This window comes from Acartia tonsa, chromosome 8 (genome assembly GCF_053477335.1).
Source record: "Acartia tonsa isolate MP-2025a chromosome 8, ASM5347733v1, whole genome shotgun sequence".
In the NCBI taxonomy this organism is placed as follows: Eukaryota; Metazoa; Arthropoda; class Copepoda; order Calanoida; family Acartiidae; genus Acartia; species Acartia tonsa.
In genome coordinates, this window is record NC_137267.1 from 6246585 (window position 1) to 6264402 (window position 17818).

At 35.8% G+C, this 17818-nt stretch overlaps 1 protein-coding gene across 1 annotated transcript; it reads right to left on the reverse strand.

Annotated features, from left to right (window-relative positions):
• Positions 1-3248: 3248 nt before the first annotated feature.
• On the reverse strand, positions 3249-7948 carry LOC145325626 (uncharacterized). The gene is made up of 3 exons (XM_080168588.1): positions 7559-7948; positions 6719-6910; positions 3249-4998 (listed from the first exon to the last, which is right to left on the reverse strand). The coding sequence occupies exons 1-3, from the start codon at positions 7564-7566 to the stop codon at positions 3249-3251; spliced, it is 1950 nt and encodes a 649-aa protein (XP_080024714.1). The 5' UTR covers positions 7567-7948.
• Between the last annotated feature and the right edge of the window lie 9870 nt (positions 7949-17818).

Here is a 17818-nt window from a genome sequence, read left to right on the forward strand (position 1 = left end):
AGGCTAGGGGCGAAGCCGCTAGTATCTTATAATACAAAGTAGAATAATGTCTGTCCGTCTGTCCCTTAAGATCTCGATAACCACTGAACCGATCGGATTCTACTCTTTAGGGAATATACCTACTGGTCCTGTGGTGGTTTTAGGCTATTTTCTTGGGGGAAGGGACACCCCCAACCCCCCAAAAAACAAAAAATCCCCCCACCATTTTAAAAAAATTATTTAAAATAGTGGTGGAGTGGGGGATCTCCAGGTAATAAAAGATGTAATTATACCTCTTGGGGTAAAGCCCCTAGAGGCTAGGGGCGAAGCCGCTAGTGTTTCATATACCAATAGGTATGCTTCATAATGATGGGAATATTGACAGAAAATTTCAGCCGTCTATCCTGAAGAGAGGAGTTGTGAAATTTCATCCAAAAAGTTTTTAATCATAGAGTAGCTTCGCTATTAAAAAGAGTATTTGATTGTTTATTTTCTCCCTTCTGAATGTAAATCTTTGTCTGCACTGACAAACTTTATTTTCTCTAATGCATATGTCAATCTCTGTTGAATTATTATTAGATTCTAAGAAAAGAAGATTCCATATAATAATCAGAGTCAGATTTTTATATACATTTGTATTTTTACTAGAGGATGCGCCTCTAGCTTCAAGGTGTTTTTCTATTCGAATGGATGTAGAAGGGCAGAAAAATAGTAGGGTTGGTCCGGATACTTTTTTGGCCATATACAGGATATCCGGCACCGGCCAGATAACTGGATATCCGGCTTTAGAAATCAGAAGGATACCAGGTATCCAGATAGTTTCAATCCGGTATCCGGCCGGATATTTAGAATGGCAGAATATCCGGCCAAACCGGATATTCTGCCCAGCCCTAAAAAATAGACTAAACCAATCTCAAGACACATTTATGTGAAGCTTCCCAGAAATAAAGCACTTAATCGGTTTAGACTTTCAGAGACTTTATATAATAGGATAATTTTTTTCTAAATTTTATCTCTATTAATAAAGAAAAACAAAAAAAAATATTTAAAGAACACATCTATAATACAAAGTATAATGATGTCTATCCGTCCGTATATCTGTCCGTCTGTCCCTTAAGATCTCGGTAACCACTGAACCGATCGGATTCTACTCTTCCGGGTATATACCTAATGGTCCTGTGGTGGTTTTAAGCTATTTTCTTGGGGGTAGGGATACCCCCACCCCCCTCCAAAAATGAAAATTTCCCCTTCCCCCCCAAAAAATTCACATTTCACATAAATTATTGGCAGCAGCACCAGAATTTTTTTTCTTTTTTTTTTTAATTTTTTTAAAAATTACCTAATGGGGCAAAGCCCCTAGAGGCTAGGGGCGAAGCTGCTAGTAAACTTATAAAGCAACTAGCGGCTTCGCCCCTAGCCTCTAGGGGCTTTGCCCCAAGAGGTGATAAAAAAAATTAAGGCGAAATTCGTAAAAAAATAATATTTATTGTTTTTAGTGAGAGAATGTTGCTATTCTTTCATTCAAAATAAATGCTGGAATAAAAAATATTTTTGAACAAAGGACCAAGGAAATCTTCTGCAAAAAAAAAAAAAAAAAAAAAAAAAAATGGGGAGGGGATTTTTTTGTTTTTGGGGGGGTTGGGGGTGTCCCACCCCCCAAGAAAATAGCTTAAAACCACCACAGGACCAATAGGTATATACCCTGAAGAGTAGAATCCGATCGGTTCAGCGGTTACCGAGATCTTAAGGGACGGACGGACAGACAGACGGACAGACGGACAGACGGTCAGACGGTCAGACGGACAGACGGACAGACATCGTTCTACTTTGTATTATAGATATATTTTAAATCCCAAATATGTAATTTATCACATGTTGTTATGTGTTGCAAATTATTGATAATATCTGCCATCGTCTGTTACTTTTTGTAGTCAGGGAGGGAGGGGAAATTGGGCAGTTTATTGCACTAGTTCCCAAAGTCTTATAATAGAGTTTTCATATTCGTTGGCTTAACAACCTTGGGGATGTTTTTTAGATTTTGATTGGTTGGTTCAATCGGTTTAGTGTCCAGACATTTCAACCACTAAATGTAGTCAAGAAAAGGGATAATTTTGTTTGGAATATTCATCAATTTATCGGCCATTGTCTTATCCCTGATTTTTAATTGCAGTGCTTTCAATGGACATAATTTTCCTTGTTGAAAGTCTAATGGTATGATTAATATTAGAGTAAAACACTAGATGGAGAAAGGGTTAAATAACTGTATCTCCCCATCGCAGCCGCCTTGTGCAACCTTTCTATTGGGTCATTGAAAATCAACCAATGGTGTCGCTTATATTAACACAGCCAAGTAGCAGAAAATAGTTTAGAAGCAGACGAAAGAGGTCATTGAAAAATGAAGGGAGGTAGTTGTCTGTATATACATCAATACTCTAGATCTGTCTGATTAATTTAAATCTAAAACAAGAATCACCAAACCTTATGACGTGTAGCAATAGCAAGAACAAACAGCTAAATATTCTTATAAAGTGTATTAATTCAAGACAAGATTAAAATACAATAATAATATTAATATTAAGACAACTGTTCACTTTTATGTTCGTGTCGTGTTGCAGAGCAATGTCTTGCTCCGAAACGGTTGACACAAGAACTAAAAGCTAAACTATAAAATACATGCATTGCTCTTAAATCAGGAAGAAAGGGACTATACATCACATTTCTCCCTGGCTTTAACATGAACCTGGATTTCAAACTGTAATATTTCAGATTAAATATAACAATAGGTTTTTACATGTTAATTATCATAGATATATTATAAGTAGCGTTGAACGCTTATTAAATAGATAATAGTTGATCTGGTATGACACCTGCCATATTTTTTTTTGTTTTTTATATATATTTTTATTCCAGATCTTTAAACACTTCGTATACATTTTTTTATTTATTTTGGTTCTTTAGAACTCTTTTTTGTGTTTTTTTATATTCCTTTTTTCTTTATGTGTTTTTTTTTTTTTCTTTTTAATATTTTTTTAAGAAAAAAACATTGATTAACATATAATCATTGAAAAATGCATTGATTACATAATTATCATAAATACATGATATAAAATTAACATTGGTTAACATATAACCATCAGATTTAAGCATGGTATTATAGAGCATTAATATGAAACATTAATTTTAAACTTTTTTGAGACTACTACTGCCTCAACAAATATTAAATACATAAAATAAAATAAAATATGAATTAATACACATAACTATAATTATTACTTTCTTTTTCCAGATGTTCTGCTCTTCTTGCCAGATTCTTCAATATCCATGGGCATGATAGCTTCATCATCATTCACTCCAAGTTTTGCGGTCTCATCACACAAGCCGTCTTGAGACATCCTTGCCTCAGTATCACCAAGCATATAAAAACATCTTTCAAATCCACTAGTAACCGCAACCGAAATCGAGGTTGCAACGTTATCAACCTCCTCCTGATTATCCAAAATCTTTTGATGCTTACGACTAACCTCCTCTCCAAATTTATCAAGCATCATCAATATTCCAGGCGTGTGTTCCATCCTCATTTCCTCCCTCACTTGTTCATCAACACGCCATTGCTGATTTGACAATTCAAGGTCCAGACAAACAGGAATGTTCGGATTTAAGGGCTGATCCATTTGAACACAAACAGGATCCCCAAACCGAGTAACCAATTTGAAATCACCTTCGAACCACTCATTTACTTTGTGTTCAGGATTAAACTTCCACTCAATATTGGTTGTCAACAAACTTGTATAAACTTTTCCATCCAACTCCAATCTAATTTCCTTTACTACATTCTCTAAAGTGGTATCTGGATCACATAACAATATCTGCTTGGCTAGAGTCGGACGGAGACGCTTGCAGCGCATCTGCATTTCCCAGGTCAAAACTCTTGCGTCTACTTTATCATTCAACAGACTACCTGCATATGTGGCACTCACCAGGTTATCAATTATTTCTCTTTGACCATCCAATCTAACATAACGTATCTCAGCTGGCATCTCTCCACTGGTGATTAAACTCACCGAATTCACATTTACAATGCGTGGAATGTAGACTGATAAGTTCATGTATTCATTCACCTGAATAGAGTCAATAAACACTTTAGCACTCAAATCCTGTTCAGACTTTCCATCAAGCCAATCTTTCTGTAACTCGAACAAAGTTGTGGATGGCATTTGCTTCAGAATAAAGCTTACTTTATTCACGACATCTTTCCAATGTGCCAGGAGCCGGATAGCTGACACAACCTGCGTCTTCAACCTCAGATCAACGCTATTACCCACCGTTCTCAACACCGTCTGAAGACTCATTTTACCATCTGCAGGTATGACGTCAATTTTTGAAAGTTGATGCCAATCCTCAAGTTCCCCCATATGTTTGATTATGGGTAACAATTCGCCCAACGTTTGACAGCTTTTTCTCTCATCTCCATCCAGGTATTCAATCTTAGCAAGCAACACCAAACTTGGTAAAATTTCGCAAACAAGCTTAGAGAGAAATATGGTTGCACTCAACTTATTCAAACTAGTTGTCTCGTTCCATGACAACTTTCTGTTTATAGCTTTAGAATGCTCACCAGCCGCCATCAGGTTGAGGTGTCTTGAATTCTGGCTGGTAAAGATAGGGATCCTGTCCACAGGCCAGTCTATGGAGTTGATGCATCTCCCCATCTCTAACTGCACCGATAACATGTTTACTAAATTCAACTTAAACCTTGGTTCATTATCAATAAGACGAGCTAAATCTGCCAGTGGCATGTCCTCACTGCTCAAAAATATGTTCCTCGTCGCCCTGCCCACACTCAACGTGGGCAGCTCAACGCGCGACATTACCAACACCAGCCGGGATGCAGAGTTGCTGACCAATGCAGATACCGGTAGACCAGGTTTGACTTGATTTCCTTCATTGACAGATTGTTTGTGGCGGCCATCTTCTTCATTGCTCAATAACTTTTGATTCATTGTTGCCGCCGTAACCAACCTGCAAAAATACAATATAATTAAATTTCAGCATAAGAATTTAAGATCTAGCATTAAATTCTTCCTCAGTAAATCTTTTTTTATGACACCATGAACAACAACAATACAACAATGCCAACATAGGAATTATACCTAACAACAACATTAACACAATCAAAACAAACTTGGCAAACAATGGTAATATATCTTTGAACAAATGTTCTAAACCAAACCAAGGACCTGTAACCTGTTCGAAAAATGACAACTTATGATCAACAAAATCCAACTTAGAAGCTTGTCCATTAAAATCCTCAAAATCCTCTAATCCCTGATATTTAATAGTCTTATTAAAATCAGCAATAAACACCTTTTCATCGTTCAGAAAAATCTTTTGTCCCACATGTTCTGATTTTTCATTGGCAATGTGCAGAAGTTCGAGTCCCTGCCCCTGATTCCCAAGGAACAAATTAGCTGTCAACTTCAAAAATACCGGACTTTGCGAACAATTTATCAATTTTATATCCTCTACTGCAACAATCATTCTACTATATTCTTGTATTCCAACTGTCTCACCTTTATAATCCACCATCAAATGTCCTACTGCACATCCATAATCCACACCTAACTTTACTGGAATTTCAACCGCTGTACACTTTTCATACTTAGCAATTTCTCCCAGGTATATAATTCTGAACCCATGATGCATCTGTACATTTGATCTAACTTCTGTTTGAGCACATCTAGAAATACTAAAAAGTTCCATCATCCTCTCATTCCTTTCTCTGCTAGCCAAAAACATAGCATTCAAATCAAATCTAGCTTCCTGTTTTAACAAATCCCCAAAATAACTTCTAACAGCCGCCTTCGGTTCCTCTAAAAACTTGATACCTTCCAATTCTGTTACAAAAATGTTGAAATCCAGATGCTGCAAAGTAAGTTTCTCTGTTCCCATAATTTTAACTAAAATATTCCTTTCCAAGTTAGAAACAAAAAGTTGTTCATTCCACGTAGTTAAATTGAATGTATCTTGAAAAACTACCTTAAAATTACTGGCCGGTTTTCGTACTACATACGGAAAATATGGAGAAGTTGATGTTGCCCACAAATGATTATCTTCAAAATTCGCCACAATCGTCTTTTTATCATAATCCATAACAACATTTCCCTTGATCAAAACGGGTGTATTTTTTACTAAAATATGCAAAGTCCCAACAGCAAAACCTAAATTGAACCACATATTGTGTGCGTATATTCCCAGTGTCTTGCATTGAATATTTTCACCACCAACATCCCAGAAAGGTGACAATGTTCCATTAACTGTGAAACTGTGAACAGTTGGCAAGTCTATGTTTACTTTAAAACTAATACCATCATGCTGATACTTGCCAGAATGAAAAATCCTTCTACATTCGTCCATACTCAACTCTACCTGTTTTTCATGTGGCACGTCTAGTACGTGCACATGACTCGCGGTACCGCAAAACCAGCGCTCCAATTTTAGTCTAACCTCACAACTAATGGCTTCTGACAGTATAAAATCGGTTTCTGCTAACCCCAATAATTCCACAGATCTGACCGGTTCCATCCTATCATGCAAACAGGCAGCTGATCTAAGTTCAACATTACTTATTTGAGAACAATCATAAGCTGCTAACCGTGGATCCTGTGACGTATACATACCACCAACAACAATCAAACAATAAACCTGCATCACAACAACAAATAACAAAATATCCAAGTACCTGACTCCTCTATCATCCTTGGATTTCTTCACAGGTACTGGTCCAGCACGTCCACTCTTTGAACTACAAGCGTCAGGCGACCTCTTGCGCATACCACGATCTCCATCTCGTCTATTCCGGTCATGTCTATCACCACCGCCGCTTCCTCTCTTGTCATCACGCTCCCTACGGTTTTCGTGGTAATCTCTTCTCCTGCAAATATTATACAAATTATTACAAATATTATTTTTTAATAAATTTTGCGAGGTTCCTAGTTACTACATCTGCTACTGAATAACGTTCTAATCTGTCTTTTTCTCTGTTTTGTCTATCCTCTTCCAATTTTTGTAATTGTACTTCATTTGTAGAACCTTTAGGACGACCTTTAACAGGAATAGTCTCAGACATTTTTTGCAATTTTGCATTATCTAACGATCTATCTAATTCATCCTCCTCAACATCTCTACCTCGTTTAACACTTCCCCTTCGTTGTTCCAAGTTTACAATTTTACTTTGCAGTTTTGGAAAAGTGTCCTCTAAAATACTCATCCGAGACTCTAACTCTCTAGCAGATTCCATGTTAACATCCTCTACACCCAAACTGTTGTCTACTAAACTATTATCAGAGGCATAATCTCCATGAAAAACACTATCCTTACTAATAGTAGAATATGTAGAGTCTAACTTAGTTTTGTCAGTCATATCATTCGAATCTACACTATCAGAAATATGAGTACTTTCCAAAGTATCACTAAGATCCTCAACTAAATCATCTAAATTTTCATTATCCTGAGATACATTTGACCTTTGCTGTGACAACCCAACACCCAAAAAAGATTTCTCCAAAAAATCTGGTGTTACCTGTCCATCCTTCCGCCTTCCAACCACCTCTGGACTAGCGCCACAACTATTCTCCTCTTCAGAAACGCCTGAACAAGTTAAATTTCTTAAAGTATTGGGAAAGTCATAGTTTACTTTCAAGGTATTATCCACAGAGAAAAACTCATCTGTAATCACTAAGTCAATCTTTTCATCTGGAGTCAAGTCTAAAGTACTCTCAATAACATATATTTTATCTCTTGGTACAATTCTTACCCCTTTGTCTTTCAATCTACACTTTTCTAGGGGTTGAACCTCGAATAAACTATCAGAAATTACTTTTGTCACTAGACACGGACCCACCCATAGCGAGCAGAGTTTACGAGCTACACCAATCGTTGTGACGTCATAAAAAATATAACAATAGGAATTTATAGCTATCGGCCGACCTATCCTTTCTGTATTTTCTACCTATAAATACTTCTCAGTTCTTTCTTGTCCAGTTCTCCAATTTTTGTCAAGGCACTCCAATAACTCTGAAAAATTCATATGTTTAATTTTCGAGCGGGTTAACGGATCAAATGAATCAAGTGGAAGCTTAGGGTTTCTTAGAAACATCTTAAAATACGGGGAACATCCTAACCTCCGATTGAAAGAAGTGTTCATACAAAATTGTGTAGCTTTAAGTTTATAAGCCCAATCTCCATCTTGAAAACGTAAATCAGTCTTAAGAAACGAATACACCGATTGGTTGTATCTTTCACTGTAATTCGAATTTGCTGATCTTGGAGGGATAAAAATTTGTTCAATTCCCAACCTTAAACAAACTTCCCTAAAAACTTTTGATTTGAAACTTTGTGCATTGTCAGTCCTGATTCTCTCGCATAGTCCCCAAACAGAAAATAAATTAAACTTCAAACATTCAATAATTGTTTCAGCTTTAACATCCTCAATAGCAAACAACCACACATATCTAGTACAACTGTCAACTACTATTAAAATGTGCTTACAAATGACTCCATTATATTCACACTCATTCAAAGGACCTAAAGCATCTATGGCCAACTCTGCCATAGCTTCCCCAGCCAAAGGAGAAAATTCTATATTATGATTATGTTTAGGTTTTTTACGTCTATTCAAACAAATGACACAATTTGCAACTGCCGCCGCTACATATTTAGACACATAGGGAAAAATGAAGTGACGATTAATCCTGCTCAAAGTTTCCAAATAACCCCTATGCCCCGCTGTAACATCTGCATGAGCTAACAAGAAAACTTTATTGTACATTCCAATAGGTACCACTACCCGTTCAATAAATTGAAATTCTTTCTGGAGCCGCATAGGTGAAGTCAAGATAATTAAACCATCTTTATAACTCAAATGTTCAAAAAATCTTAATATTTGTTTACCACGATAAGGCATTTGAGACAATTCTCTAGACGTAGGTTTGACATTATTTACAATAAATTTCCTCACCTCAACTAAAACAGGATCCTTCTCCAGGCTACGACTAAATTCTCTCGCCTTCAATCTGGATGATATTTGACTGGCCGTCTCTGCTCCAATTCCTGCAATAAGACATAATTTAGGATCTTCCAATTGATATACAGTATCCAATATTAACTCTCCTTGTTCGTCTGTCGATAATTTAGATATCCTATCTTTACTATCCTTTAATGCAGTACGTGACAATATATCAACATTAGTATGCATCTTGCCCTGCCTATGTACAACCTCATAACTGAAGGTGGATAAAAAGTTTATCCACCTTATGGTGAGACCAACAAAATATCCGTTCTGCCTCCAAGTAGATAGATGTTTCAATGCAGCTGAATCAGTTCTCACGATAAACTTCTTGTGTCTCAAATAACATTCAAATCTTTCAACAGCATTTACTAATGCACATAATTCTCCTTTATGTGCTGCATAATTGGCTTCATGAGTTGAACAAACACGTGACCAACATGATATCATCTTCTCTTGTCCATTTTGTTTTTGACTTAACACCGCAGACATAGCTGTAGATGACCAATCTGTATCCAACACAAATGGTTCAGCCTCCATCCTCCAATCCGGGAACGATTTACTTATTTCTTCACAGAACAATTCTCTAGTCTTTGTAAAGGCTTCCATACTTTTTTCATCCCATTCTATTTTACTACTGTTTCTGAATTTGTTCAATGGTGCCGTAATATCAGAAAAATTCTTGAAATATGAACCATAATAATTTATGAAACCAGTAAATCTTTGAATATCTTTACCTGTTTCAGGTACTGGCCAATTCTTAATCTTTTCAATATATGCTTGGTCCATAAATATGCCTTCTGCATTTATAATATGGCCCAGAAATTTCACTTCCTCTGCAAACAATGTACATTTTCCAAGATTAATCTTGAGGCCTGCTTCACAGAATGTTCGTAGTAGAGTATTCAAATGCTCCAGATGTTCCTCCACATTCATACTATATACAAGAACATCGTCCAAATAAACTAGGCAAAATGCCCTTAATTCAGGACTCAAATCCATTACTCTATCCATCAACTTTACAAATGCACTTGGAGCATTGGTCAATCCGAACGGAAGCCTCTTGAAGCAATATTGCCGTCCATTAGAACAAAATGCTGTATATTTCCTGACAGATTCCTTCAAATGCATTGAATTATACGCTGAAGTTAGGTCAATAGACGTAAAAATCTTCTTTCCTCCAAGTTTGTCAAATAGCTCACCAATATTAGGCAAAGGGTAACAGATCTTCTCAGTTATCTCATTTAACGAGCGGTAGTCCAGGACAAAACGGACTTTCACCTCGTTAGTATTTCCAACCTTCTTCTTAACAGCAAAAATTCCAGAATTAAACGGTGAATTACATTCTTCTATCACATCTGTTTCCAACCATAAACCAATCTGTTCTTTTAGTTTCTCTGCATGATGAGGATTGAGTCTAATCATCCTATTCTTGAAAGGTTGAGCTCCAGGAACCAACTGAATATCATACTCCTCCAAAGTACAAGATCCAATATCTGTAGGATCAATCGATAACGCCTTGAAATTCTTTAAAAACAAACCAACTATTCTTCCTTTCAAAGAAACATTATCTTTTAAAAACGGAACTTTATCCAACTTCAATTTATCTTTAATAAAACGAATCTTCTTTAATGTTGTTGACACATCTTCTTTAACTCTGTTCTCTTGCAGCATTGCTATCTTCTCCGCCAAAAACAAATTTCCAACCAAAGTACCAGCAGGAACAGATTTCTTAACAGTTTCAAAATTCGTGATTTTAGTCATAATTTTACCGTTCTTTCCCACCTCAGTAATTCCTTCGTTTATCAACAAGTTGTTTCGGCTACAGTAACCTTGTCTAGGAGCTATATAACACAACTGTCCTTCATGCATATTTCCCTTAGTTGAAACTTCTACCACCACTGTACTCAATGCAGGAATTTCTATTCGATTTTTCAATGAGCAAATCCATTTTTGGTCTTGTAACTCAGCTACATTAATCTCAGGTTTCTTAGTTCTTGCTTTCTCCATTGTCTCCAAAACTGTATGAACCAAATTCTTCACTACAATTTTCCGTTTAGCTACTAAATTCACACTGATTCCATGCATCTCAATCCTGTTGCCGTCTTTGGCAAATATCGTCTTCACGTTATTTTTGTTCAGCCAATAACTGCCTAGGTTCATAGGTACAGTCATGCCGGAAATAACAAAGCAATCTTCTTGAAAACTGTGACCTCCAATCTGAAATTCAACATTCCGAACAACACCATCAATCTTGATGCTGGAACCCTGCACGCCTGTTGCTTTCGAATCCGTTTCTTCAATCACACAATCAAGCTTTCTAGCCAACACTTGAGATATCAGGCAGCCTCTTGCATTGGCGCTATCAATTAAGGTCAGGATTTCCATGCCACCAATCTTTGTTGGAACATAGACTTCAGCCGCTCCAGCCGCCATCTCAGAATCTTCATGAAACTTATAAAACAGCTATCTAACTAACACCAACAGTTATGAGGTTGTAACTATCCAATTGTCTATCAAATAACTATCTATCTGTCTACAACAAATAACAAAATAACTGAATAAAACAATTCACTCACCGACAATATTTCATCCACCAACAGAAACGTCCAAAATATCTCTTAATCCACAATCAACAAGACTTCTCTCCAGCCAACAGAAACTCCCCAAACTATTTGTTAATCCACAATCAGTAAAACTTCTCTCCGACCAATCTAAAATATTACAAACTTTTAGATGCCAATTGATGGATAAATCACTGTACATAAGAATTAATATCGATATTAATATATATATAACAAATTTTACAAGACTATTTTTCGAACAGCAATATATATATATATATAATCAAATGTTAACAACATGAAACAAAATCTTAACAACTCACCATCAAATAAATAATGATGACAGTATCTCCCAATCACCACAAACACTCTTCTCAGCCAATCTAAAATAAAATACAATTATTTTAGATGCCATAAATAAATGTTTTCACTGAACAAATAAACTTGTAACACAATAAAAGAAGTTGTATTAAGAAATATGACATGATCAAATATTATCAATCACCAAACAAATTAATCTTTCCAAATACCAGAAGTTCAATTCTTTTGAAATTCAATAAAATATTACCTAACAAAACTATTATTGTCAGATTAAAACTGAGATGTATAAAAGGTTTAAAAGTCGAAATTCAACTAACTATATATCTCAATACCTGAGAGCACCTTCTTGCGCAGCTTTGCTTCTCTGCGCAGCTCAACTTTCTGCGCATGGCGCGCTCCACGCCCGATAATCATTGCAGCTACCTCTATACACCACCCCATTTTGCGCATACCAGCTCTGAGAGATAGTGCAAATTTCTTTGCAAATATGGTCACTCCCCCTTTTTCTCAAACAAAAGAGACAGCTCCCCCATATCTGCGCATACCAACTCTGAGAGGTAGTGCAATCTTCGTTGCAAATATGTTCACTCCCCCTTTCTCCTCCAACAAAAGAGACAGCTCCACCATATTTGTGCATACCAGCTCCGAGAGACAGCCCCTCCCTTCCTTCATAGAACGAGACTTCTCCACGATTATATCTAATGCATTATAACAATTTTGCTTCATGAAATTCTAAACTTCATTAAAAATTTTGCTGAATCAACATTACTAAATCGCAATATAATTGTTTTAAAATCGAATACTTTAAATCACAATAACTGACTCATCCTTTAAAACAATTTTCCACATTTCATCAAAATTTAATACTTTTCAAATATCTAATTTCACATTTTTATCAAATTTAATTCAATTTAAAATTCAATTTAATATTTTTCAATAGCAATTTTACAAAATTGTATTCCTAATTCGTTTTTCATTTTCACTTTTTTATTATTCTTATCTCTGTTAGACTCCACAACAGTCTGAAACAAAAATGAATTTTCCTAATTTCAACAAAACATAATCAAAAACTAAATTAATTATTTTGATTTCCATTATAACATAATCTCATAATTTCATATAGGCTTATAAACAATATGTTATCTTTTCATAATTCAAAATAAACCATCAAAATAAATTATCACAAAATTAGAGTTGCTTCGTTCACTCTTTATCATTAATTTTGTTTTGTTGTTGTTTATTTACAATGCGCATAAATCAAAACAATGCCGCGTAACAAGTAGAAAATGGAATAAGGTTTTATGATTATAATACATTCAAAACATTAAAACCATAAAATGTCATCTATAATAGCATTATTCCATGCCTCGACTTCCGCTACAAGATCGTCTTCATAATCGCTTGCCCCTAAACCATCGACATGCGCCACTTCCTTCGTATCCTCCCCTTCTTTCACCTCTCCTTCAATTTCACCAACCAATTTCTTTTTATCCATACTATTTTCATTCTTTTTAAAACTCTTTTGCCCCGTCTTATAAGGAACAAAAGGCTTGTTTCCCCACCGCAAAAAGTATTTTCCTTTAGGATTAGGCAACTTTTTATCTCTAATATCAAAACAATCCCTCATCATGTGACCCTTTCTGTTGCAATAATAACAAATAAAACCACCTTGAATTGCGCCAATTAAAGGAATAAGCTCAGCTGGTCCACCAAATTCATCAGCTAAATCAATTTCACATTGATTTATTTCATATGACAAATTATCTTCATCACTAACCTGATCAATAGTTACAGGATTTGACTTGGAACCAACGCCTCCAACCATCGTTTTAGCCAAAGCCATCTGGTTTGTTGTACATCCTCTAGCCATTGACCCTGAAATTTGATTAAATTGTAGCCCTTTAACAATCAATTGTGCTTTAACTATTAACTCTGTCCGAAACTTCGTTATCATTCGCACTTGTCCGTCACGCTCCAAATCCAACGCAAATTGACGCATCTGATTAGCCAAAAGTGGAGATAAAACCACATTACACACTTGAGAATAGAAATCCATGAACATATCATCAGTTGGTTTCGGATACGCACGTTTCCAGAAAGATAGTATCTTATCAAAAAATGCATCAATCTTATCATTCTCATGTTGCTTAACACTCAAATACGCATCTTTACACACATTTTTCATGTCGGGTGGTAAAAATGTTTCTCGCATTTTACACAAGTACCCCTTTAATGTTAATTGTCTATTCTCCATGTCAGCAGGTTTTAGTGTATAACCACAAGCGGTTCTTACACCCACACATTTATCAAACAAAATTTCCTTACACACTTGATGATTAGTCATATGATAACGTCTAGTAGTCATCCAAAATCTCTCCAAATAATCATCAAAGAAAATCACATCATCGTCAACCGCAAATTCAGGCGCATTTTTTCTGAACTGATCATCAAGTTTAGCACACGTTTCATTGTACCTATGCACATTCTCCTCCCCCTGTGAAACATACAGAGATCTATCTGGTACATAAACAAGAGATTTACACCAACTAACCTGCGAATCACTCAGTCCAGCTTCAAAAAAATTGAGCGTATTAAAATCCTCCGCATCAACCTCAGAAAGGGCTGGCCACCACATGAGAACTCCATTGTAGATATTATCCACAGCATCAACCCTAGACAATTCCCAAAGTTTAATGATCTTATCTTCATTTCCCTGCATACCACCAAAAATAGGCCGAGAACCACCAGCAAACAGGTTAGGCTTCTCTTCTGACCCTCCAAATCCTCCAGATCCACCAGCCGTCCTCTGCCACGGCATAGAGTTATTTAAACCATTCTGCTGGTTATACGACCCATTTTGCTGGGTATTCTGCTGGTTATTCGACCCATTCTGCTGGGTATTCTGCTGGTTATTCGACCCATTCTGCTGGGTATTCGAACCATTCTGCTGATCATTCAAACTATTCCGCTGGGCAATCTTTTCAAGAATTCGCTGCTGGCCAGTCATAAACTCATCCACAACGGTCACATTCTCAGTCTTGATATCATTATCAACACTAGGCTCAACCACCTTATTAAGACGATCTTCTAAATCGTCCATCCGAGTAGCCAGTCCAGTAACCGCAGCAACATTAGTATCCACATTATCCGTCAACTCTTGAATTTTCGTCTCCAGTGGCGCTATACGCCCACCCAGCTCCGCCGCCACATTATCAATTTTAGTCCCAATAGCATGAATCTCATTCTTAACCGTACCCCAAAAAGTAATCATGTACTCATCCTTCTCCACCTGAGACATCTTCCTCCATTCAGAAATGTCCATCCTGGTCACTACAAATATCCTGAACAAAAACCAAAAGCAAAGAAATAATACAATTAAAAGAAAATCTGAGCTATAGATTCGTACTACACTACTGCGCCAAAATGACGTGTAGCAATAGCAAGAACAAACAGCTAAATATTCTTATAAAGTGTATTAATTCAAGACAAGATTAACATACAATAATAATATTAATATTAAGACAACTGTTCACTTTTATGTTCGTGTCGTGTTGCAGAGCAATGTCTTGCTCCGAAACGGTTGACACAAGAACTAAAAGCTAAACTATAAAATACATGCATTGCTCTTAAATCAGGAAGAAAGGGACTATACATCACACTTACAACATTTTTCTAAATTCTATTTCATCATAAAGAGCAATGTAGGATATATGTATGTTTATTTTTTTAACTAAGCCACTGGACCAATTTGGTTCTTCTTTTCAGAAAAGCTTTATTGGCCTTGAACAATAATTATAAATTTGTTAATAGCAAAATGTCTAAAATTTAAAAAAAAACTGTATCTAATAAATTTACTTTAAAAATCCCAAAGATAAGAGTGGTTTAGTTAAAATCAAGCCTCTTAGTAGACATAAATTTTAGATTAGTTATTTATCGCATTTCATTATAAATAGCTTTCTGCGGATATTAAAAAGAAAAAAATATAATATTAATAGTTTTTTCTCGCATCGTATTATAAACATCTTTCCGCGGATATAGTATCTACAATTATGAGATTAAAACCAGTTTTTTTAGCCCCGAGGTGCAGAAGGCACGGGCTAAAAAACTGGTTTTATTCTTATGATTGTACATTTTTATACTCGTAGAAAGCTGGATATAATACGATGCTAGACATAGTTTTTTCGTATGGATGAGAACTGGTTCCTATCCACTGGATTCGAATGAATACGAGAAAACTAATTTTGTCATCTCCTGAAGGCTGAAAGCCTGGACTAACAAAACTGATGTTAATTCATGATTTTTATTTTGATGTTAGTAGATTGTCCGTAATATATTTCAGTATGGCTGTTTACCGGTTCTTATCCAGCGGATATAAATGTTTCAAATCTATAAAGAAAAAATGTTTTACAAATTTATATTTCATCTGATTTCTAGTTAAAAAATGTATTTTCGACATCAGCCAAGCTTGTAATGTAAAAGAAATGAAAGGTATTTAACTCAAGGAGGGAGGGGACAATGGGGTGTTAATGGAATTAGTCTCCACAGTTTTATGATAACTTTTTCTAATTAGATGGCTCAACAACTTTGGGGACTTTATTAAGTTGAGCGTTTAAACGTTTCAACCACTAATTATAATCTACAGAAGGTATAATTGAATAATTATATGAATAATCATCGGCTATTGTCTTATCCCTTTAGATCCCTGTATTTAACTTGTGATTCATTAGACAGATACAAATGCCTTTGTTTGTTTCTATGAAAAACCCAGGAATTTCTAGCAAATTTCGCCGTGGCCAAAGTTGCAAAAATTTAAATGCTATTGAATAAAGTAGTAAGGTTTTATATTCTTTGGCCGATAAGATATCGCTAACCACTAAAATGAACCTTCAACCAGCTTCAATGGTTTTAGGCTATATTTCTGCAAACCTTTTCTCCCTTCTATTACAGAGCCCCCTTGATGCTTGGGGCGAACTTACCATATCTTATTTATAACTTCCAATTAAATGATTAAGTGATGATTCACAAAATTACCCCTTCTGTAGTTTTTTAATTAGTGGTTAAATCGTTTAGACACTAAACTTAATGGACTAACCAATCAAAATTTAATAAAAGTCCCCCAAGGTTGTTAAGCCAACGAATAAGAAAAGAAAACGTTATTATAAAACTCTTGGGGACTGTTATAAACAGCCCATTGTACCCTCCCTCCCTGGGTTCAGAGACATACAGAAAAATCTATCGTATTATACCTAAACAAAATAATTAAGGAAACAATAAATGAAATGATAATAAATACTAGTTTTGTTAGCCCGCACCCCAAATGACCAACAAGTGAATCTTTTATTTGATGCTGTGAGAATTGGTGCAAAAAATATGATGTAAAAAAAAAATTAGCCAATGAGAGGCCGTTATTGACCAATGGCGGCCACTACCATTGCCGCCATTGGTCAATAACAGCCTCTCATTGGCTAATTTTTTTTGTTACGTCATATTTTTTGCACCAATTCTCACAGCATCTTTTATTTTTTTACCATCCGCAGATAGCTGTCTACAATACACATCCACCGTCCGTGTGTTATATATTTTTAAATGTATTTAAGGGGTATTTGAAGAATGCAGTGTTAGCAAACAAAGGATTTTATCGAAGCCAGGGTGTTCTGGCAATTCTGCAATTTATCCTTTTTAAAAGCGAAGCTTTTCTATAATTAGGGCCGGTTTGTCCGTACGTCCGTCCGTAAAGGATAGCTTTTTTCGTTAATTTAGGCATGTTAGAATTGTCCTATCGATTTCAAACTTTGCATTTTGATTTCTGTAGTAGTTAGGTACGATTTAGAAAGCATAGCAACTCTATAATCATTACCAGAATGTCCGTACGTCCATTTTAAACATGTTG